This window comes from Cryphonectria parasitica (assembly GCF_011745365.1).
Source record: "Cryphonectria parasitica EP155 unplaced genomic scaffold M406scaffold_4, whole genome shotgun sequence".
Lineage (NCBI taxonomy): Eukaryota > Fungi > Ascomycota > Sordariomycetes > Diaporthales > Cryphonectriaceae > Cryphonectria > Cryphonectria parasitica.
The window spans coordinates 3,232,630-3,255,096 of NW_024468912.1; the positions used below are offsets into that span (position 1 = coordinate 3,232,630).

Consider the following 22,467-nt stretch of genomic DNA (forward strand, 5'->3'; position numbering starts at 1 on the left):
ATTCCGGTCACGTGGGGCTTGAGAGGTGGGTCCTCCATTGAGCCGCAGCTTACCTCAGCACCTTGGTCAGCCTGTAACTCTACTCAACTGACATTCTGACACTTGCCGAATGCTTTGTTCAAGCAACACCAACTTCACTCATTGCAGCACTGGACATGCTGCTGGTCATATGAGTCCTGCCACAGGATTTCATGTGGGCTCCTCCTCTATAGTCACCCTGGGTAGCTGGCGCTGGTGCTGTTCACCTGCAAGAACTCGCTTGGTCAGGCCTCTCGTGTAGACCACCACACGCTTCTTCCTTTCTTACACCCTCCGAGGTTTGTTGCTCAACAAGGAACGGCAGGTCCATATAAGACAATGGCATCAAAACGCAAGGCCTCGGCCATGGCAAATGCTGCCAATGAGGAGCCTGTCGATCCGTCGGACGAGCTGAAGTTCATCTGCCTAGGAGGTGGAAACGAGGTCGGCCGGTCATGTCACATCATACAGTATAAGGGCAAAACAGTAATGGTATACATGCCCTCGACGTCTGCAGAAACCTATTTGTTCTATTTTGCTGATCTTCCGAATAGCTTGATGCCGGCCAGCATCCAGCCTACGACGGACTCGCTGCCCTGCCCTTCTTTGATGATTTCGATCTGAGCACCGTTGACGTACTCCTCATCAGCCAGTAAGTACTCCTAACCCCCTCCCCAAGGCTCCAGATGCCTCCTTTCTAGGAGTGATGGTTCAAGGCTTGATGGCGTCTATGGTGGACGGGCCGGATTTCCGACGTTTCTCGATTCTTGTCGGTGGCTTCATCGGTCTCCTGTGGCAAGTGCGTCATCAATCGTGTATTGCCATACTGTCTGTCTCTCAAAGCAGCCACCTGCCGTCCACATGTATTCAGAGATCAATACATAAAATCAACCTCTTGCCACCCCTTGCCACCGTTCCAAACCTTGGCGTTGTGACCACTTCCCAGTCTGCCTAGGTGCCATCATGTAGCTAGAGAAGACCTCTTCGGCCCTTTGGTCAGCCCTATCTGGACAATTGCATACTGACAGGCCCCCCACAGCTTCCACGTGGACCATGCTGCCTCTCTGCCATACGTCTTAGCCAAGACCAACTTCAAGGGTCGCGTCTTCATGACACACCCCACCAAGGCCATCTACAGATGGCTCATCCAAGACAGTGTTCGCGTCGGCAATACCTCTTCGAACCCGACCTCGCAACCTGTGTATACGGAGCAGGACCATCTCAACACCTTCCCACAGATCGAGGCCATCGATTACTACACGACCCACACCATATCGTCTATTCGAATCACACCCTACCCGGCAGGTCACGTTCTCGGTGCTGCCATGTTCCTGATCGAGATCGCAGGGCTGAACCTCTTCTTCACGGGCGACTACTCTCGAGAACAGGATCGTCACCTGGTGTCGGCACAAGTACCACGCGGGGTCAAGATCGATGTCCTGATCACAGAGTCCACGTATGGTGTCGCCTCACACGTCCCACGTCTCGAACGAGAACAGGCATTGATGAAGTCCATCACGGGCATTCTCAACCGCGGCGGTCGAGCTCTGCTCCCGGTGTTCGCGCTGGGCAGGGCTCAGGAGCTCTTGCTCATCCTGGATGAGTACTGGGCAAAGCACGCAGAGTTTCAGAAGGTCCCGATCTACTATGCAAGCAATCTGGCTAGGAAATGTATGCTGGTATACCAGACCTATATCGGTGCCATGAACGACAACATCAAGCGGTTATTCAAAGAGCGCATGGCCGAGGCAGAAGCCACTGGCGACGGTGCTGGCAAGGGAGGGCCGTGGGACTTCAAGTACATTCGCTCGCTGAAAAGTCTCGACAGATTTGATGACATCGGCAGCTGCGTCATGCTGGCTAGCCCTGGTATGCTGCAGAGCGGTGTCAGCCGAGAACTCCTGGAGCGATGGGCACCAAGCGACAAGAACGGTGTCATCATCACCGGCTACAGTGTGGAGGGTACTATGGCCAGGCAGATTATGCAAGAGCCAGAGCAGATCCAGGCTGTCGTGAGCAGGAGTGCAGCGAGCGCTCGCAGGGCCCCTGGGGGTGAGACTGAAAAGGTCATGATACCAAGGAGGTGTAGTGTACAAGAATACTCGTTTGCCGCCCATGTGGATGGCAATGAGAACAGAGAGTTCATCGAGGAGGTGGCTGCTCCAGTTGTGGTAAGGAAAAAAACCCCTGCCACGTCGCAAATACCAGAGAAGAAATTTCTAATCAAGACAGATTCTCGTTCATGGTGAACAACATAACATGATGCGCCTGAAATCAAAGCTGCTGTCGCTCAATTCAAACAAGACTGTCAAGGTCAAGGTCTACAGCCCCAAGAACTGCGAGGAGCTTCGCATCCCTTTCAAGCAAGACAAGATTGCAAAGGTTGTCGGCAAACTTGCCTCCATACCGCCACCCTCTCATCTACCTACGCCAGAGGATGATACGCAGCTCATCACGGGCGTCCTTGTACAGAACGATTTCAAACTTTCATTGATGGCACCAGAGGATCTCCGAGAATACGCCGGTCTCACGACCACCACAATGATCTGCAAGCAACGTATCCGCCTCTCCGCCGCAGGCATCGACCTGATCAAGTGGGGCCTCGAAGGAACCTTTGGCAAGATCGAGGAGCTTCCAGAGATGCAAGAGAAGCCCGAGGGCGAGGGAGATGGCGAAACGAATGGCGATGCGGAGCCCGCCGAAGAGGAGGTGGACAAGATCGTCGCCGCGTACCGCATCATGAGCTGCGTGACCATGCGTTACTACAGCAACGGCGAGGTCACAATCGAGTGGGAGGGCAACCTGCTCAACGACAGCATCGCCGACAGCGTCCTCACCGTGCTCTACAGCGTCGAGTGCAGCCCCGCGGCGGTCAAGCGGTCCGCACAAAACAGCAAGCACGAGCATGGCCACAGCCACGGCGGTGACGAAAGCGACGAGGACGGCTTCAAGCTGCCCGCACGCAACCTCCACGCCAACATCACCCCCGAGGAGCGGCTGGAGCGCCTCTTCCTGTTCCTCGAGGCTCAATTCGGTGCGGACAACGTCTCGCCCATCGCGGAGCCCAAGCTGCCTGCCATGCCTGAGCAGCAGGCCAAGATTGAAAACGGAGCGGCGGGCAAAGACGAGGATGCCAAGATGGAGGGCGACGGCGACGGAAGCGATGACGAGAAGGACGACGAGGACGATGCACAGCTTGAGGCGCGCAAGAAGGCCGAGCTCGAGCGCCTGCATCGCATCGGCATCCCCGTCCCCGGAGTCGCCATCAAGGTCGACAAGATGACCGCCAAGATCTGGCTGGAGGACCTGGAGGTCGAGTGCAACCACAAGGCCTTTGGTGATCGCGTGCGCAGCGTCGTCGAGCGGGCGGTGGAAACTATCGCGCCGCTGACTGACTAAAGGGAAAGCAGAATGGGAGGCACGGTTCGAGGCTTTTGTTTTCTTATGGGATGGGAGGGTGGATGATTCGTTGGTATCGGTAGGCATGGAGGATAAATTATATGCTAAGTGATGCGAGGTAGTTCTTTACTATGAACCAATCGATAAGGAAGGCAGGCTTGCCATTTTTCAACCGTCTTCGTCAGCTCTCGTCCTCATGGTTTGTAGATCTACTCGAGCTCAAAGCCAGACGGATCCCAACCCCACCCCTTTGAGAATGAGGAGGGGACAGTGTGCGTAGAAACTCGGTATGGCCAACTACTTGCTCACATATGATTGGATGCGATCAGAAAAATCAGCTTGCGGACTTCATAGCTGCACGGCCACCATCAATAAGTATTTGTGCAGGCCTCGCTCTCTCCCCCTCTCTACATCTAGCTCATTCACTAGCATGCCATAGCGGTACCCACGGCCAGCTGCAGCAAATGTGCCTGACAGAGTATGAACTCGACATTATTCGATCTTCGAGCAGCCGCTCTATTGTCGACGGTGAGCATCGGGGCTCGTCCATCTATAGCAAAGCCAATGTCTCAGCTTCAGCCCCTGCCGTAGGCGACGGCAGTCGCCGAGTGTCTCGACAAAGGCACAGAGGGTGTGGGCCCCAAGATTCTCTGTGTCTCTTATGCCCATCCTCTCAAGGTCTGAGTCCCTCATGAAGGAGAAAAACAGACGGGGTCTGCCGCACTGTGTTTCTTTTCCCTCAATCATCTTCTCTCACGTGGTCTTCCTCACTTCTCCTCTCAAGCTTTCCCCTTTCCCTTGCCCTTCTTTTTCTTCCCGGCGCCGTCCTCGCTCACATTCCCGCTCCCGCCAGCACCTGCTCCCGGCAACCCAGGCATCCCTCCCATGCCGCCCAACAAGCTCGCCATGTCCATACCAGGCGGCATGCCAGGCATACCCCCCGGCCCAGCCCCGCCGGCGCCGCCACCACCACCACCCTGCATCTCCTTCATCATGTCCTTGAACAGATTCTCGCTGACCCCGCCGCCGGTCATGGCAGGGCTGTAGTACGGCAGCATGTCGCCCATCTTCCAGCCCCGCGGGACCGCCGGCCGCGGGTACCCCTTTGACCTCTCGGGCGGGGGCGGGCCACCAGGGATGCGCTCCCAGAGCACGGCGCTCTTCTCCGTCGTCGGGTTGTTGCGCAGGTGCTGGGCGACGAGGATGTACAGCTGGTGCTTGTTCTTGACGCCCGCGGCGGCGCCCGCGTCGCCCTTGAGCTGCACCTTGACCCGGCCCGGGTTGGCCCAGTCGCGCGGGTGCATCTTCTCGGGCTCGAACAGCGTCTGCACCCGCAGGTCGCGGCAGGCGTTGACAATCTCCCTCGCCAGCGGGTTCGACACGGCCAGCTCCTTGGGCACGCGCCGGCCCTCGGCGCGCGTGCGCGAGGCGTCAAAGTAGATGGGGTACAGGCACTGGAACCCTGCATAGGCCTTGGTCGACGTCGCTGTCGGGATCGAGTAGGAGCCTGCGGCGCCGGCGGTGGGCGGGCCGCTGGACACGGAGGGGATGCGGCTGGGGTCGAGGATGTGGGATCTTGCGTCTGCTGGTGCAGGCTGTTGCGGCTTGTTGGAGCGCGACCGCAGGATGTCGGTTTCTGCAAAGTCGTCAATGTCATCCTCTGAAGGGTCCGACATTTCGAGGTCGCTGTCCTCCACTTCTTCTATCCTTGCGTGGGACATGATGGCAGTTGTGTGTGCGTGTGTAATTGTCTGCTGGTGGTTTCCAGATATGTGTCGAGTTATTTTCTTCGGTGCAGGAAGACCAGAGAGTTGGTTTTTGTTGTACTACTGGGCTGTGTCGACCAGGTGAGGTCAACGTGGAGGAAGTTGAGGTGGGGCTCAGCACTTTCTAGCTAGGATCTACACAAGCTCAAGCTTTCTCTTTTCTGCTTTCCACCACTGTGGGGTAGCAGGGTACTTGAGCTAGTTTGGGGGGGGCGGGGGGCCTATAGCATGCTGGCAAGTTAGGGGCACATGGGCAGTACAGGTATCAATGATGACTTTGGCAAGGCAAAATTCGAGCATCTTGACTCGAAACTAGATCTGAGCTCACCACCTTTTCCAGGTGAGACGCAAGGTACAGCTCTAGCAATTATGAGCAATTGTGCTAAGCACTTTAAATGTTGGTGAAATGATTCAAAAGAAACAAAAGTTGCAAAATCAATTACAGATCTCCCGCCACCTTTCATCCACCATGTTTGTCACTATGATTGATAGCTTTTTCTTCCAATAAAAAAAATTACAGCCTCGTTTTCCTGTCGAGTCCTGCGAAGAGGAGCGAAGAATGAAACAAAAAAGGGTACCAAAGAGGAAGCCGGGGGAGATAAAACAAGAGAGGTTATCACTCATTCTCCATCATAGTCAGACCAATGCTCATCGCTCGCTGAGTTTGGTGTGCTTCAACTAAACATTTGACACAAAACATCCTCACATCTTAAAAGCTGTCGCTGCTGTTGTTTCGGGTTCCCCAGCTGACTCAGAACTAGCCTCATCAGAAAGGATGAGAAAAAGATATAACCCATAAATTGATACTAATTTCAGTGCCTCCGAGACTGGCTGGGTCGGTACTACTCGTCGTCCGAATACTGGTAAGTGGGCCGGAACTTGGTACCGGGCGGGTGCTCCCACGTCTTGAACTTGCAGTATGGATGCATGCACTGGCCGTCACGGGTGCTGGGGCACTGTTTGAACGGTCAGTCTGTTCCTCACACGACGCTCTCATCTGACAACAAGTACGTAAGTTGGGGGGGGGGGGGGGGGGGCTTACATGATGACCGTAGATGCAATCCCCGACATCGCAGTCCTGACCGTTCGTGCAAGGGTTGAGCCGCGCCAGAAACGCAATGGCAGTCTTCTCCGCCTCGGTGGGTCGGTATTTGTGTTCGAAACAGCACGCGTCACCTTTGGCGCAGGGTCCCCGAAGGTAATGGTTGTTGCAGAGTTTGTTGTTGTCTTTTCGTTTCTTGATATTGTCCAGAGCACTCTGGTTCACCTCAAGAGGAGGATCCAGGCCGCGCGGCCCGGGGTTCCAAGGATTCGGCTTCTCGCGCCGCACCACGGCCGCCTTGGTCTGCTTGGGCGGGAAGGGGAGAGTAATTTGGGGCGGCGGTGTCGCACTCTTGATCGCCGTGGCATACGACGACGGGATGCCTCCGTTGGTTCCGTTGGCTCCATTCGCTCCGTTTGATTTATCTGTTCCATTTGCCGAGCTGACCCCACTGTGCTTTCTACTGACAGTCGTGGCAGACGGTGGCGGCAGCGGTGTCATTCCGGCGACGACTGCCGGTGACGCCATCGGAGAAAGCGTCGGGTCTGACAGGCGTCGGTCGACGAGCTTCTCGGCACGGAACAATTCTTTGTTGAGGTTGAGAATGTTGAGGTTCGTAGCCCGCAGGTCCCTATGCGTCGGGACTCCTTCGAGTATGGTGACACGCTGACGGGTTTCCGTGTCGCGGATGATTTCGTCCAGGAAGGAAGCATATCCTGAGTCGTGGGATATCGCAAGCACAATCTGTTTACAATTATGGTTGCGAAGATGCCACCTGATAGCCTCTGTGATCTGGTTGTCAGTGGTGTACAGCCCGCGCGGAGATGCCCCAGCTCAGATGGATAGACAGACACATCACTTACCTTTTATTTTGGTATCGGTCCGCTCTTTTCCTGGACCAACATCAATAAAATCAAAGGATGCCATACCCTGAGTAAATCCTAAAGTAAAATCCTTGAAAGTGGTCTCGCTCTCGACGGTGCCACTTGCCCTGGTGATCATTGCCAGTCCCGAGAGATTGGCGATGAACCTGGTGATAACCTCGAACTGGCCGGTCTGGTCATGGCATTCTCTGAGGATGGCATTTCTCAGGGTATAGGCGGCATGCTTTCCGCCTTCCATACCTCTTTCTATGTATTGCTTTTGAAACTACAGGCGGGTTGGTTAGCCCATCCATAGTGTTTGTTCACATAACCAATGTGCAAGTAGAGCGGTCGGCTGGATACGAGGTTGAAGAAGAAGAAGGAGACGAAGTCAGACCATAGCCAAACCATCAGACACTTACATGACAACCATCGCCATCAATCAAGACGACAACGTAAGGATTGTAATTCTGGGCAAGTCTCAGCGCCAGTGCTCCACCTTTTCGGAGCTCATGTATACCTTCAAATGATCATTTGCCGTGGACATGTAATCGATTGAACGCTGCAGCTCATCCACCTGCTGCTGAAAAACCCGCCTAGATTTTGTGGCATCGGCCAGGTCGAGGTTGGCATCTCTAATCTGTTCTCGCAGCAGTTCGTTTTCTGCTCGGAGGGCCGTCTCGGTACGTTCAGAATAAATCAGGAGGTCCTAGAAGAAGAGAGTGTCCAGATACCAGTCAGCACCATGTCTCGTGACGTCCGACCGACACGGGTCGTAGCAGAATGTGGGTTGAGGGAAGCAGGGGGTTGGAGGAGGAAGGGGAGCAGGTAGTGCTGTTGGTGCTGGTGCTGGTGTTGGTAGGAGCTTGGGTGGGCACGAGGACAGGCGACATGCCTTGATCAGTTTATCGTGGGCGTCGCGCTGTATCTGCATCTGCTGAAACCTCGTGGCGAAGTCATAGTAAGGGCCTCCATTGGCCTCCATGATTTCGCGGTCCATGAGAGACCCTGCTCTCTTGCTCTCTCTCTCCACAGGTGTAATAGCTGTCAGGCGATAGCAGCGCAGAGAAAAGGGTGGTGAGAGTTTGGATGGGGAGGGAGGTTTGCAAGAACGGGAGCAGATAGCCCGTGTAGTATTAAAAAGCTGAACTCAAAGCTGGGAGGGAAAGGTTGAGGGTTGACCAGGAAGAAGGTTCTAATGTGCACCGTAATCCCAGCAGCAGCAGCAACAGCAGGCCTTTGGTGCACAGCTGATCCCGCGCCCTATGAAATGGCGGGTTAGCGTTTGGTGCGGCGTACGTTGTAAGCTGTAGCAGAACCCTCCTCAGCACAATACTTGTCTCCGAAGCTCTTCGGGGTCGTCTGAAGTAGAAAAGAAAAAGAAGAAAAAATCCAAAAGTCAGGACGAATTGCTCTTAACCAGTGCAACTTCTTCGATGAGCCAAAAGCCGTGGTGGGAGCGGATTTGTTCGTTTTTATAATTTGAGGACAGCATAAAACCAAGTCACGTCTGCTACTTGCTTCTTCTCCCGCGATGTGACTGAACGACGTACCCACTGTCGGCAGCTTGCAGCACTGAACGGCCTCGCGACATTTTTTTTTTTTTAAATAGTGGGGAAGCGGTATACAATTCCCTCCACGTTCCAGGGCGTCAACGACAACCTCAACAGCGTTCAGGGTCGCGCAAGGACCTCTGGGTCACACTGGGTGTGGATTACGAGCGGGGGCTTGAACGGCAGGGGAGCGAGAGAGATCCAGGAAGTGGAGAAGCCGGCTCGCAGCCGGAAGCCAATCACGACGTGGTGTATGCGCTGGCTAGCATTCATCCACTGATGTGTGTCCAGGTTTAGATTTGGTGGCTTTGAAGAACGCATATGCCTTACGAATCTAATTGCGATCCTCTGCAGGTTGCAGACTGCAAGGTGACAGCACTTTGCATCCGACCCGACGGTCGCCACCACGATCCGGCTCTCTCTGTCTCTGTCTCGTTCTCTTCTTCCTTTATCGATGATGGTGGTGGTTGGGGAAATTCTCAATGCTGTTCTCATAACTGATGTAGATGATTTGTCTTGAAGTATACACCCTCTGTGGACACGGCCCAAGCTCGAGGTCACGAACTCGGCTCATCGGTGATGACTGTACCTGCGCACTGGGTTCACATGGCTGACTGAGATCCCGAACTTGGGACAACACCTTCCTGCAGCTCGGGCTTCCTTGCAGGCACTTAACTTTCTGCTCATGCAATGTCCCTCAGCCACGCCCGACTGCCCCAGCCGCTGTCGTGCAACCACACAAGTCCTACGTCTTGCCCAACAACGGCCAATGGGAGCACTGGGACCACACGACACTCCGGCCGAACCTTGCCTCAATGGGCTGCTGAGGTGCCATGCCGGTGGCGTTCATCGCACGAAAGTGTGTGGTGGAGGTCCAGGTGTGGGTGGATGTTAACAGGTTCTCCCGGCGACCATTGATTAGCGATGGCTAATACCACCCTCGTCCTGGTTCCAACTGGCCTAGCTCGATATAGAGAGCTAGAGGCTCGACTATAGGCTTTCATAGATCACGGCGCGGGACGGACGATGTCTCACTAGTATTTCATCCGCAGCAAACCATAGGCCTTCCTTGCCCTGAATCTCTCAGCTAGATTCGATTGGTGACCAGACACGTGAGATTCTTGGAGTAGAGGTCGCCAAGCTCTTCGCATGGCTGCTTGTGGACGAGAGGGGGGGGGCTTGGCATTTCCTTCCAGTACTCACCAACTCGACATATACTGAAGTTTGTTCCAACTTTCACAGGCTTGAACGGTGTACACACTCGATGGTGAACCATGCCATCACAAACTACTCTATGGAAGTCTTCCCGAATTCTTGCAGGCCCCAAAGGAAGTAAGCCCAAATCGCCGCTATGGCCGCTGCAGTAACATTTGTGGCCCGGTCATAAGTAATATTCCAAGTATGTATTGACGAGATCTTCCTAAAGCATTTGGTTTTGTTTCTAGCTCCTGTAGCCTATGCCTACTCGTCCGCGCCGCGGATTGAAACTTCCACCACTGTCCGTGATCTCCAGTCCGCGCCTAATCACAGCCAGTTCCGACTGCTTGGCAAACACGATCTCTCCAGACCTACCGATGCCGAAGAGAAGCTGCCTGTGGCCTACAGCTACCCAGTCGTTGGGCATGAAGAAGTGGCGCACCAGAGACTCTCCCAACGGCGCGCCGTTCTCTGGTGCATGCAAGTCGACGGAGGCGATCCAATGGTCTGTCGTGTACACAATCATTCGGGCCCCAAATCCCCCGATGACCAGCTCGATCTGCTCGGCTACATCTCCGTCGAGTTGATGGACTGGCATTGGGCTGCTGGATACTGGGTCCAGGTCTCTGCTGTCCCAAATCTGGACCGCCGAGAATGGTCCGTGGCTGTGTGGTCCAGCTGGACCATGAGATTGGGGTGCCATAGACACCGTAGCGATATAAGGCGTGTGATGCAGTGAGACTAGACGGTCGAAGCTGACCTCGGCTGCCATGGAGACTGTGCTCAGGAGTCGCAGGTCCGACCAAGAATAAACCTCGAAGTGGGACTTGGAAATGCGAAGAATACACTCCGCCTGGCTTGGGTGGCTCAACCACTGGCTCTCCCGGTCCGCTTCAAGCCGTGGTCTCGAAGTAACGACCTCATTGGAAAAGGCGCTCAATGTGTCGAGGTTCTCGTAGGACAAAAGAAGTCTTGAATGCTTGCCCGAAAGGATGACCCCTCGGAGAGTATCTCTGCCATGCTCAGCCGCTTTGATCTCCATAAATGGGCAACCGGCATCCCAAGAGATCTGTTGTCTTGACACATTGCGCCGCAGTACCTTTCGTGAGGTGACCAAACTTGATCGGTCGCAACATGTCAACACGGATGCTTCTTGATCAAAATGAAGTATGCTTATCGGGCAGTCGCGGTTCTGAACAAAGATCTGTTGAAACAGCGGCTCGCCGTTCGCCGGGATGTCGCAAGCATAGACGCAGCCCTCAATCGTAGCGTAAAAGACAGCGCCAGACATTTTGCAGCACGTGATTGCTGTGATCTCGACGTCTTTCCTCGTGTGGTGTTCCAGCTCCTGAGACATTGCTGAGGCAATGATAGTATCACTGCGCTTTTCGTCTTTGTAATCGGCTCGCGGGAGTACGGTCGGCTGCCAAACCCGACATTGCTGCCCGCGGATCTCGATGAGTCGAGAATTGTCGAAGGTTAAAGCTAAGGCTTTTGGAGCGATTGGTGCATCCAGTCTTATTCGGGACAGCGGTCGCAAGGTCTCAAAATCAAATAGGGTGAGGTTGCCGTGAGAGTCAACGCCAGCAAGTGTGCGGCCGTTGGGAGCCGAGGCGATGAGATTGATATTAGCACCCTCGACCGCCGCAATTGCCTCACCACTGGTAGTGTCGTAGACAACGAGATCCCCATCAGTATATGCTGCCGCCAGTAGACTTGTTCCAATGGCGTGGCTGAAACTGATGCTCGCAACCGTAGTTACACCTTCAGCCAAATTATGGGAGCCGTAGGCAGCGATCGACCCTGTCTCCTTCTCATATATATCGTGAATACGATTTTCAAGGTAGTCCCAAAGTACGATGTTTTCTCCTTGGTATATGACGGACAAAAGGCTTGTAGCCGAGCCAAGAGCTATTGTCGTTGGCGAACGAGACTGCATTCTTTCTTCGAGATCCGTTGTCCAAGTGGCTGGCTCCCCATGAAGAAGCGTCTGCCCGAACATGTCGAACTCAATCAACTGATTCTTTCTCGTAGCCACTCGTAGAATTGTATCCTCTTCTGAAAACTGCATAGCCAAACAGAGCGAGGATATTTCGAGGTTGGTAATTTGCTGCCCGTCTGCCGTTGTCCATATTTTCAGGGAATTTCCTCCGGCCGAAGCTAAGTATTGACCGCTGCCCGCAAAAGCCAGGCACCACACTGGCTCTCCATGAGATAGACTGTACATCTCATCAAAAATAGAGTCGCCATATACCTTCAAATCTCCATGAACATTCATCATGCCCACAGCAAAAAACCCCAGGCCGACTGCGATTGCGTTCGGCCTCATCCCTTGTGGATATGATATTGTGGTAAGGCAATCATCCCAACCTCGAGTAGATAGACCCAAAATCTTCAGTCCCCGGTATGGATGAGAGAATTGCTGGCGGATAGCCGAGTCTGGTGGACAGAAGGGCGGTATAAGACGATGGATGGACTTGGGAGACGACTGAAGCTGGCCGGCGAACTTGGTCACTATGTGGATCAGGTCATTGCCCCATCTCTTTAAAATTTTTAACCTTTCCTTGTCCTCAGCCAGTGCTATTGGTGTTGAATGTGTTGTCTGGTCGACAAGCGCGCCGATAGTTTTCCCAGCCTGAAAGACTGCATGAAGGTTGCCACGAGTAGCATTGACCTCGACCCATCGTAGAACAGTTCCGTCCGTGAAAAATTGTGATAAAAGCCTCAGAATGTCCTCGTCAGCTGTAGGCAACATGTTCACGTGTTGGAAGACATAGATAGAGGCGTAAGCGGTGAAAGGGTGTTCCTGAAACGCCATTGGCGGTGAACTCGAGCCTCGAGGAATCTGGCTGATTCGAGGCTCTAATTTGAGCCGTCTCAGACGAGATATATAGTCGAAGGAATTGTGCATAGTTCTGCTCGTACAACCCGGCTTGAACCTGCCTAGTATGGGTGTGCTGCCAGTGATGAAAAATTCGAGACAAACTTTAGCCAGACGGCGATGGCCTTCTACCTTTGACACAATGAACTCCGAGTTAAGGCGTCCGTCCGTGAGGAACTCCCTTGCCGTCGAGTGGATGAGCTGGACTTTATTATGAGCGTCCACATGGATGACATTGCCACAGCATTTCGCAATGGCTCGCTCGAAAACGTCGATTCTGTCGTCAAGATCCAACTCAATAGGTGCCTGAAGCTCGAAGGTTGACATAGGCCGGAAGGCATAGGTTGTCCACGTAATGATGGCTTTTGCGAGATCTTTGCCGAATCGTAATTTCGCCATGTCATTTAGAAGCTTGGAGTATAGAGCATCCATATTGGATGGAACACTCTCTAATACTGCTTCCATTTCCCTCTCACTCGTGACGTCGCGCAGCTCTGAGCAGATTAATGAAGCCCATAGAAAGGAGCCCCCAGAGTTTTGGGCGATCTGAGACGCTATTTCTGTGCCAGTCGGCCACTTTTCTGAAGACGGGCAAGGTAAGAGGCTGAGGTTTGACTCGAGCAAAAGACTTATGTCCCCCATGCTGTCCTTGACCGATATTGTCTGCCTGATGACCTCGATCCGAGAGCCCATCCTGCTCATATGTGCCTCCACGAGATCTCGTGATGTTATGAGCACGGATAAAGGCCATTGCTCCTGCATGCGCGTCAGGAAGCCCATCACCTCCCTACTGTTCTCGCATTCATCCAAAGAATCGATAATCCAGAACTGTGGTCGATGTAGCCTGATCTTGAGGATGGCAGAGAAGTATACTTTTCCCCAGGTCGCAATGGAATCAAATTGGTTGATCGGAGAGTTATTTTCCCATGAAGAGAGCTCCTGGAGTCTTGAAAGTATTTCAGGATGCAGCATAGCCATCTGCAAGGCCATGGACCGAAGGAACACGCTGGTGTTGGACTTAGTCCTGTCGGATTTTTGGAAGAAGTAGAAGCAGCAGTCTTTCTTTGTAGTCCGCATATCATTAACAATGTGGCCAGCCAAAACGCTCTTCCCCTGGCCCGGACGACCGCGCAGCCATAGTAGAGAAGAGTCTAAAGACTGCTTCCAGGATTGATACCAGTCTTTCCCCGTAAGCCATTCGCAGGATCCAGGGGTTCTAAGGGCATCTTGCGCCATAATGTCGTCCTCTGATGCATTCGCAATGCCTAGATATCTCTCCAAAGTTGCTAGGTCTTGTTGCGCCACGTTGCGCCTGCGAATTAGCGCTGTGTCACGATGTGATGAGACGATAGTGGCCAAGGCGTTTCGAACGGTGATGAAAGCCGGATCACTCGGCGAGTTGAACATGGCGACGTGGCGATGATTTGCATCGAGCAAAGTTCTTCGCTCGTTTGGCAGATTCATGACGGCGCTTGTCTTCTCGACAATCATGGCTTTTACCGGTCCAATATTCATTGGCCTGGTCTCGTAGAAGGACATGAGCTGAATCTTGTGCGCAAGTCGGGGAAACTCTTCGTTGATAGACTGTAGCATTGGTGATTGCGGCAACAGGTCGTCGATGAACGGCCGGCCACCCATAAGTGCTGCTAGGCGAGCGGCTGTTTGTGCAATGGCAGCGCCCTGATGAGGTGTCCCTAAGAATACGATGGATGCAACGCGGTCGACGATGGGCTGGAACTCAGGTTCGTGGTGTCCAATGATGTAAGCCTTCTTAACGACGAGCCCACCCATACTGTGGGCAACAAATATCAAGCGAGGCTGGATTTGCAAAGCGTGAGTGGGTGTCAACTACCGAAAACATCAAAAGCGCACAATGCTCTTGACATCGTGGACAAATAGCAATGAGCAAGACTCACTGGTGCTCCTCGGTTCATCGATGGAGCGTCTTTGACTGCACCAAGCAAGGATCTCGCGAAGTCATGGACGTTGAGGATAGAGGAGGTGCCGATGGCAGATGGATACCCGAAGGTATGTATTCTGACATCGTGAAAAGCATTGTCCAACGGAAGCCATGTCCCTGGCCAGAAATGTGACGACTTGCTTCCTTTGCTCCAGGTGCTGTGGCTTCCGCCATTGAGCCCATGCACAAACACAATATCGGCGACTGCGGCATGTTCTGGCCCGGGATCATGGAGCGTTGTAAGTCCCAAAGGACCTTTGGGCGCAGTCACCTCGTCGTAACCACTTGCACCACGTCGTGTCAAGGCGCGGCTGAGAAATGATTTGGTGAAGAGAACCGGGGCTGCGGATTCCTCCCGTTGGGATTTCATGGAAGGAAGCAGTAACCTTGGAAGTCGGCAGCGCAGCAGCCCTCGACAGCACGGTAGCTCACAGCTGAACACAGCAAACACTCAAGATATTGACCCGAGTCGAGACAGCAGATGACTAATGGCTGAAGACATATCTCAGAGGGGCTTAGAATGGCGCTCGACAAGACCAAGGTTGCAATGAGTGAATGTTATTCATTCGAACGCTGCGGCAGTGAGGGCCAGGCAGCAAGGCGCAGACCGTTTGTTGGACGAGGCTTTGCCCGGACCTCAGGTGCTGTGGACGGAAACTTGGCCCACAATACTCCTACTGTACGCATTACCGCTGAGGAAGTGTGCTGTGGATCCTCTTGGAGTGATAACAAGCCCAACCCCCCAGGAGCCAGGATTCCATTCGGGACCACTAATCTGACCACATTAAGCGCGCTCTTGCTCTGCTGTGACGCCTAGTGGCGGCGGTAGCATCTCTTTCGCTCAGATGAATTCCTTTTTGAGATCACCAACAACTGAAGTTATATATAATTTCATGAATAGTTCGCAAGTCTTATTCCTGTGAGTCTTGGTCAAGCAAATTGTCTTGGAAATCCTCGAAGGATGTCTCGCATTGACACTCGCACTGGCTATTCTGTCTCATACTAAAACCAATATTCTTAGAAGAGAACTTCCACGTTGTAAAGTTTAGTTCGACAAAGTGATAGAGGAACACTTCAAGCAACGAAAAAAGACAAAATCTCAAGATAGACTTTCTATTTTAGTATGCGCCTTCTTACGATTTACCAACTCCTCTTTGCTGTATACTTTCATGAATTTATGTTGGGACACATCAGGCCTACTGGCCCAGCCCATCATGCATGGGGCCGGCGGTTAACACGGCCTGTCCCCACTTGAAATGTGTGTGTGTATATATATATATATATCCATATGTACATATATTCTCTTTCCCTCTCTCTTATTCTTGTCGTGCTCTCTTCCCTCATCTCACTCTTTAAACACAAATACACCGACCAGCTTGGTCTTTACGTTCCAAGGTTATTCTTATATTTTTCCCGACCGTCATGGCTGAAGAACAGCGCGCACGGCATTTGGCCAATCCCGCATCAGCACACTTGATTCAATACATTGATGACGCTGTGAGGGATGTTCTACCAGCTGGCACTCGGCCAATAGGGATTTCTGAAAGTGGAAACTCACACTGGGTTCGGACCGCAAAGCTCGATACAGTCGACAAGAATGGGAAAAAGACGCCATTTTTCTTGAAGGCATGTTAGTCACCTCTCCGGAAGATAGCATTGAGTTAACAAGTCATGTGGGAAAGGTCTACAATTCTGAGAAAGGCAAGGAGGCCTCTACAGCATACGAGGCTATGACCGTTTTATATGCAGCCTGGCCTGAGCTTGTACCAAAACCATTGGCGTGGGGTGCCTACAAGTCCGAGAAGGAGGTGTACTTTCTCATGTGCCAATTCGTGGAGATATCCGGCGAGGTTCCCCGCGTTTCTGACTTCCCTGCTCTCTTGGCGAGGATGCACAAGAAGCCAGGAAGCAAGTCACCGACAGGAGAGTTTGGCTTTCGAACGTCGACCTTTGAAGGCCGAAACCCGGTGGAATTCCCTCTCACTAAAACTTGGGAGGAGACTTTGACCAGGAGCCTTATGACAGCGTTCGAGGCTGAAGAGTTGACCCAAGGACCAGACCCAGAAATGCGGAAACTACGCAAGAGTCTCTTCTCGAAAGTCATTCCGAGATTGATCAGGCCGCTTGAGGCCAAAGGGCGGAGGTTAGAGCCGACGCTTTGCCATGGTAACTTATGGGACAACAACGTGTCCAGCGATAAGATTACAGGCAAGCCCAAGGTATACAATGGGACACCAGTCTATGCACACAATGAGTGTAAGATACGGTCAAGACACCATGAATATGTGTTTGAGACTCATAACTGGGATTTACTGACTCGAGGTGCTAATTACATTCTCAATAGATGAGTTAGCACCATGGTTTGTGCGTCGACACCACATGACAGACGAATATGTCAAAGAGTATATCAAGCACTACGAGGTTGCAAGTCCTGCTGCGGACTTTAAAGACAGAGGCATACTATATAGCCTGTAAGTGCTGCATGTTGGAACTGAGGGTACTCATGATCTGTCCCTGACGTAAACACCAGGCGCTTTGATATTCATGCCTCATCATTATATCCTGGAAATCTCCAGTTCCGCAAGGCGTAAGTCTAATCAATTACACTGAGAGATCTAGGTGATGTGTTCGCTAACATTCCCAGTGCGATGAGCAATATGAGTTACCTAGTGACGAAGTATCCTGAGGGTTATGAAGGCTATGCTCGGAGCATGAAGTGATGTAGTGGTCAATGTTCAGGCGCTTATTTAGAAGACTTTCTTTTGTCATGGTTAGTCACACTGTGCGGTAGATGTGAGTACTATTGGTGTGTGCATATGAACTTAAATATATGGAGTTCTTATATTGAGGGTGCTGTGGTGATTTTTTTTTATGCTCATATTCCCATGCTTTCCTACATAGGTATTGGCTGGGCAAATCGAGCCCGCATTCGGGACTAAAGAGAGCACTGAAAATGCATGACCTGGAGCAAAATGAATTCAGAGTCAATGGGTTTGACAGGCACAGATTTCTGACAGCATGTCCTGCTAGCTTCTGCAGACTAAGAGACACGCAGTGCTGTTATTGATAATCTTATACAAGTCTCCTTTCATAAATGCACCTAAGCCCTGGGCGTTCAAGGAGTTTCAGGGAAAATAATTTATTTCTATGGAATTTTGTACTTGTATCCAAGTCTATTCAAGAGACTTTGTATACCAAATTTTTGTTGCGTTGAGCACACCCAAGTATTTCTGTTCTTTTGTCTTGCTTCAGACTCTCATGTAAAGGGACCATGATGGCAAACCTAATGAGAGATAATGCAAGTTCGGTCTCAAGCGCCCGGAGTGGGTGGACCCTGTAAGAGCTACTGGGTAGGGGTGACCAGGGGATAGGTTGGCTTGGTAGGGAGCGTCATTGGGTTGCTCGCCCCACCTAAACGGCGCGGCTGCCACTACTGGAGCTTCGACTTCAGCCTTGAGGGCCCAAGTCAATGAACGCCAAAGGTCGTCCGTCATTCTTTCTTTCCATTTTTCGCCCACCAACTTCGGCTTTTCCCTCCTTCATACCGTTTAGAAGCAACAATCTTTCACGCGCCAGCACCATATCCGAACAACCTCAGCCTGTCATTCTTCAGCACACAAATTCGAAGCAATAGCAAGATCAAACCCAAACCACCATGATGGCCGACGACAGCGATGGCGAGTACATGAATAACTACTCTGACGACGACCTCGACGATCACCGCGTCACCAGTGGTGCCGACCGAGACAGTGGTATCGACGCTCCGAGGCACGGCGGACGATCACAACCGAGATCTCATGGCGGCGGTGGTGGTGGTGGCGGCAGGCACGGACGCGATCGCCGAAAGAACAACCGAACGCGCGCGGCATGGGAGGAGGGCAAGTTCACATGGGATGTCCCCGAGGATGAGGAAGGGAATGTCTCCCTGACAGCGCTACTCGAGGCTGAAAAGCGGCGCCGCCTGCTGCGCGACACGACCCCTCTACAGCGGGGCATCATACGGCACCTGGTGCTCGTGCTCGACATGTCGTTTGCGATGATGGAGAAGGACCTCTTGCCGAACCGCTTCAGGCTGATGATGAGCTACTCGGTAGAATTCGTGCGTGAATACTTTGAACAGAATCCCATCTCGCAGATGGGCATCGTCATGATGCGCCAGGGTCTTGCGAAGAGGGTGTCTGAGATGAGTGGCAACCCAGCCGTGCTCATAGACAGGTTGAGGGAGCTCGAGAAGGATAAAGAGCCTGACGGCGACCCTAGCTTGCAGAATGCGCTGGAGATGTGTCGCGGCGAGCTGTTGTACGTGGACTATTTCCCTGGTTTCCTCTCTGAGGCTAGGAATGACATGGCTGACTGGTGTTACTGTCCAGCCACGCACCTTCACACGGCACCCGTGAAGCCCTCATAGTATATGGCGCCCTCCTTTCGAGCGACCCAGGCGATATACACGATACCATCAACAATCTTGTTTCAGATCGGATACGTGTGTCTATGGTGGGGCTCGCCGCCCAGGTGGCCATTTGTTCGGAACTCTGCTCCAGGACGAATGGAGGCAACGACAGCTGCTACTCCGTCGCCAAGGATGAGCAACACTTCCGCGAGCTCTTACTTGAGAAAACCACACCGCCTGCCACGCTACAGGCAGAGCAGAGCAGTGCAAGCCTACTGATGATGGGTTTCCCATCTCGTACGAAAGCGGTGGCATACATAGATCCAAACCGAACCAAGCAAACAAGTAGCAAGCAGGCACAGCAGTCGAAGCCAAAGAAGGATGCGATCAGCTTCTGCGCTTGCCATCACAAGCCATGCCGCGAGGGATATCTCTGCACGCGATGCTCGACAAAAGTATGCCGTCTACCAGCCGAGTGTCCCGCCTGCGGACTGACCTTGATCTTGTCAACCCATCTTGCCCGCTCATATCACCACCTCTTTCCTCTGCGCAATTGGGTCACCGTCCCATGGAGCGAAGCACACAAGTCGGCTGCGTGTTATGCCTGCCTCACACCTTTCCCTCAAGTCAAGTCGAAGGACAAAGACAAGGCAAAGGGAAAGGGAAAAGGAAAAGAGAAGGATGACAAGGCAGAGAAAGTTGCAACTGTGGTAGCGGATGCGGACCAGACCAAGGACCTGGCAAAGATCAGCGAGAGCGGGAGGTACGCATGTGTCGTGTGCCACAACCACTTCTGTATTGATTGTGACGTCTTTGCACACGAGGTGGTGCACAACTGCCCTGGCTGCCAGAGCGACACCAGGGCTGCGGCCAAGATGCAGGCAGAAGTGCAGGCGGTAGAGGCTGCTAATGGTGTTACGCATGCGAATGGAGAGATGATTGTGGACTAGACGTTGCACAAAAAACCAGGCGTTGGGAGATTGATTGGCTGCATATTGACTCGAAGAATTGTGATATCCCATAGGAGCGACACAGAGCATCTGGATTCCGAGGCACATTTCATGAAGGCGTTGAGGGATACCAAAATCTGCCCATCAGAGAAAGGCATGGCTCTGGTTATAAATGCTGCATTTAGAGGCATTAAGGTAATATCGCAAATAATATACCATCCAAAACGTATACTAGCATACCGATTCATGCCTCTTGTTATATTGATATGAAGCTTTTCTGCTTTGAAAGCCCTTTGTATAGGTAAGAAAGACCGGAAAGCGTTATCATCGGAAGCTAATCAGTCAAACAATCAGAAAGGTTATTTCATCTCATCTCTTGGCCAGTGCATTTTGAGACGAACTTGGTCGATTCTGCAGACAAGATGAGGGACCTGTGACGTATCTTGAAGAGATGACTCGATTCAACTATGAAATGATTCGCTTTCAGTTCCACTATAACAGTGTCATGCTGTGGCACTGCTCTCTGCTCTATCCAGACTGGTTCATGCCTCAGAGATTGCCCCTTTCGGCCTGCTCCCTCTCAATCGCCTCAAACAGGCTCTTAAAGTTGCCTGCCCCGAAACCATCGAACTCATTGCGCTGGATGATCTCGATAAACACCGTCGGCCGGTCCATGAGGGGCTTGGTGAACAGCTGCAGGAGGTACCCACCCTCGTCGTAGTCAATCAGGATGTGCAGCCTCTCCAGCGTCTCGAAGTCTTCCTTGAGCTCCCAGCCCCTCCTCTCGGTCTTGAGGCGGTGCCGCATGGTCTCGTAATACGTGCTGGGGACGTCGATGAACTGCACGCCGCGCGCGCGCAGCGCCATCACGGTGGAGATGATGTCCGGGGTCAGGAGGGCGATGTGTTGCACGCCGGCGCCCGAGTTGAAGATGACATACTCTTCGATTTGGGACCGCTTCTTCCCCGGAGCGGGCTCGTTGATGGGCATCTTGACCACCTCGTTGGCGCTGGCCATCACGATGCTGTTGAGCGCGCTGAACTCGGTGCTGATCTGGCTGTCGTCGACGGACCAAAACCGGTGGAAGGAAAGGCAGCGCTCGTAGAAGGCGCACGCCTCCACCATGGCGTGCCAGTCCTGGTTGCCGACGCAGTGGTCGATGCGGGCCATCTTGACGTCGGGAAAGGGCAAGGTCGAGGTCGAGGCGGCCGCGGCCCGGAACCCGGGGAGAAATGGGCCTGAGTAGCTGTCCCGGCTGATGAGCGTGTGCGTCGTGTCGCCATAGGTACGGATCACGGCCGTCGTGACGGAACCGAACTGCTTGTCGGCTATGGTCCGGGGCTCCTGCACGGCCTCAGCTCCCTTGGAGACGGCGCGGGTGTAGACGCCCTCGACAGAATCCACCTCGAAGGCGACATCCTTCACAGCGTCACCGTGGCGCTCCAGGTGCGCGTGCATCTCCTGGAGGAGTTTCTTCTCTTCTGACGAGATGGGCTCGTCATCAGGCAGATGTGCATGCGAGCGGATCGGGCTCGTGAAGACGAAGCGGACATCGCCGTTGCTGACGACATGGGATGTGAAGAAGCGGCTGCCTGTCTCGAGCCCGCGGTAGGCCAGAGGTTTCATCCCAAACAGCGTGGAGTAGTACGAGGCAGCCTGTTTGGCATTACCGACCCACCATGTGACATGGTCGTAGCCATTGAAGCTGGGAAGAGGGTTGCGAACGGCGTAGTCCGCATCGTTGGATGTATTGGTGGCATTACCATTGACCTGGTAGGTCATCGAGTCGCGTGGGGATCCATTACTGATAGCAGACGGGCTCATTATCACTCAGCCAGAGTTCTTGAATGTCTCGGTACGGTTGACTCTGGTAAGATTCGGGTTTGATAAAAGAAACAAAAACAAACGAGTTCTTTGGTCTTGATACAAGCCGAAGATAATGGTGAGTAACTTGGGGTTAAGAAGATTAAGTCCTGATGGAATCTTTCCTATGAATCTGGACAGCCTACTCGTGCTAAGGAGTTTCTGGTTATGAGAGAACTTTCAGATCGGCCATGGTGATGGAAGGAAAGGCGTGCATATATTGCTGATCAAGCACACGGCCCAGGGGCGATCATTGCTGTCCAGTTCGGCATTGTCCTGTCCAGCTGACCATGTGGTGGCCACCGCAAGCCGAGAATGTTTGGAGTTCATCCAAGGTTTCCGATCAGACCGACAACTGTCATCTTGTGGCAAGGCCGACTCTGCCGCTTGCGCAGAGGTAAAGGAAGGAGGTCCTTGATCTGCTTAAGCCGGCGGTCGTGAGCAGGCTGTGCCGCCCCAGGGGCGGAATGCGGCCGTGAAGCGATGATGGCCTGTAAAAGCCGCGACATGCCGACGCTAAGCCGCAGGCGGAACTGGTCATCGCGATTTCGTCGATGCGCAATGACCACACTGCCCTGACAGCCA

General features: G+C 53.0%; 7 protein-coding genes across 7 annotated transcripts; 3 read left to right on the plus strand and 4 right to left on the minus strand.

Annotated features, from left to right (window-relative positions):
* Positions 1-158: 158 nt before the first annotated feature.
* M406DRAFT_290447 (Endoribonuclease YSH1) lies at positions 159-3,417 on the plus strand (the record flags this gene model as incomplete). The annotated part of the gene is made up of 5 exons (XM_040918903.1): positions 159-510; positions 573-670; positions 819-873; positions 1,047-2,189; positions 2,251-3,417. The coding sequence occupies exons 1-5, from the start codon at positions 358-360 to the stop codon at positions 3,415-3,417; spliced, it is 2,616 nt and encodes an 871-aa protein (XP_040777056.1). The 5' UTR covers positions 159-357.
* Positions 3,418-4,196: 779 nt separating this feature from the next.
* On the minus strand, positions 4,197-5,138 carry M406DRAFT_255569 (SRP19-domain-containing protein; the record flags this gene model as incomplete). Its single annotated transcript, XM_040917044.1, has 2 exons — positions 4,197-4,297; positions 4,385-5,138. The coding sequence occupies 2 exons, from the start codon at positions 5,136-5,138 to the stop codon at positions 4,197-4,199; spliced, it is 855 nt and encodes a 284-aa protein (XP_040777057.1).
* Positions 5,139-5,684: 546 nt separating this feature from the next.
* Positions 5,685-8,226, minus strand: M406DRAFT_88894 (uncharacterized protein). The gene is made up of 7 exons (XM_040926133.1): positions 7,984-8,226; positions 7,609-7,797; positions 7,511-7,558; positions 7,089-7,374; positions 6,678-7,010; positions 6,226-6,608; positions 5,685-6,139 (listed from the first exon to the last, which is right to left on the minus strand). The coding sequence occupies exons 1-7, from the start codon at positions 8,086-8,088 to the stop codon at positions 6,026-6,028; spliced, it is 1,458 nt and encodes a 485-aa protein (XP_040777058.1). The 5' UTR covers positions 8,089-8,226; the 3' UTR covers positions 5,685-6,025.
* A 1,804-nt stretch (positions 8,227-10,030) lies between these two features.
* Positions 10,031-15,059, minus strand: M406DRAFT_290452 (uncharacterized protein). Its single transcript, XM_040918904.1, has 3 exons — positions 14,636-15,059; positions 12,767-14,537; positions 10,031-12,673 (listed from the first exon to the last, which is right to left on the minus strand). Exons 1-3 carry the CDS (start codon positions 15,047-15,049, stop codon positions 10,083-10,085), a joined length of 4,776 nt encoding a protein of 1,591 aa, XP_040777059.1. The 5' UTR covers positions 15,050-15,059; the 3' UTR covers positions 10,031-10,082.
* Positions 15,060-16,101: 1,042 nt separating this feature from the next.
* Positions 16,102-17,154, plus strand: M406DRAFT_258016 (uncharacterized protein; the record flags this gene model as incomplete). The annotated part of the gene is made up of 3 exons (XM_040917208.1): positions 16,102-16,313; positions 16,349-17,001; positions 17,024-17,154. The coding sequence occupies 3 exons, from the start codon at positions 16,102-16,104 to the stop codon at positions 17,152-17,154; spliced, it is 996 nt and encodes a 331-aa protein (XP_040777060.1).
* Positions 17,155-18,364: 1,210 nt separating this feature from the next.
* On the plus strand, positions 18,365-20,019 carry M406DRAFT_37999 (uncharacterized protein; the record flags this gene model as incomplete). The annotated part of the gene is made up of 4 exons (XM_040924043.1): positions 18,365-18,978; positions 19,050-19,377; positions 19,450-19,767; positions 19,816-20,019. The coding sequence occupies 4 exons, from the start codon at positions 18,365-18,367 to the stop codon at positions 20,017-20,019; spliced, it is 1,464 nt and encodes a 487-aa protein (XP_040777061.1).
* Positions 20,020-20,568: 549 nt separating this feature from the next.
* On the minus strand, positions 20,569-22,391 carry M406DRAFT_346174 (4-hydroxyphenylpyruvate dioxygenase; the record flags this gene model as incomplete). Its single annotated transcript, XM_040922157.1, has 2 exons — positions 20,569-21,838; positions 22,387-22,391. 2 exons carry the CDS (start codon positions 22,389-22,391, stop codon positions 20,569-20,571), a joined length of 1,275 nt encoding a protein of 424 aa, XP_040777062.1.
* Between the last annotated feature and the right edge of the window lie 76 nt (positions 22,392-22,467).

Excerpts from the sequence above, each read along its gene's own strand:
- M406DRAFT_88894 (XM_040926133.1), bottom strand. The coding sequence starts at position 8,088 with ATGGACCGCGAAATCATGGAGGCCAATGGAGGCCCTTACTATGACTTC. Across the intron at positions 7,559-7,608 it reads CGGCAAATGATCATTTGAAG|AATTACAATCCTTACGTTGT; the intron begins GTATACATGAGC and ends AGACTTGCCCAG. Across the intron at positions 6,140-6,225 it reads ATTGCATCTACGGTCATCAT|TGCCCCAGCACCCGTGACGG; the intron begins GTAAGCCCCCCC and ends CCGTTCAAACAG.
- M406DRAFT_290452 (XM_040918904.1), bottom strand. The coding sequence starts at position 15,049 with ATGAAATCCCAACGGGAGGAATCCGCAGCCCCGGTTCTCTTCACCAAA. Across the intron at positions 14,538-14,635 it reads CGATGAACCGAGGAGCACCA|CCTCGCTTGATATTTGTTGC; the intron begins GTGAGTCTTGCT and ends TTGCAAATCCAG. Across the intron at positions 12,674-12,766 it reads ACTAGGCAGGTTCAAGCCGG|GCTCGAGTTCACCGCCAATG; the intron begins GTTGTACGAGCA and ends AGATTCCTCGAG.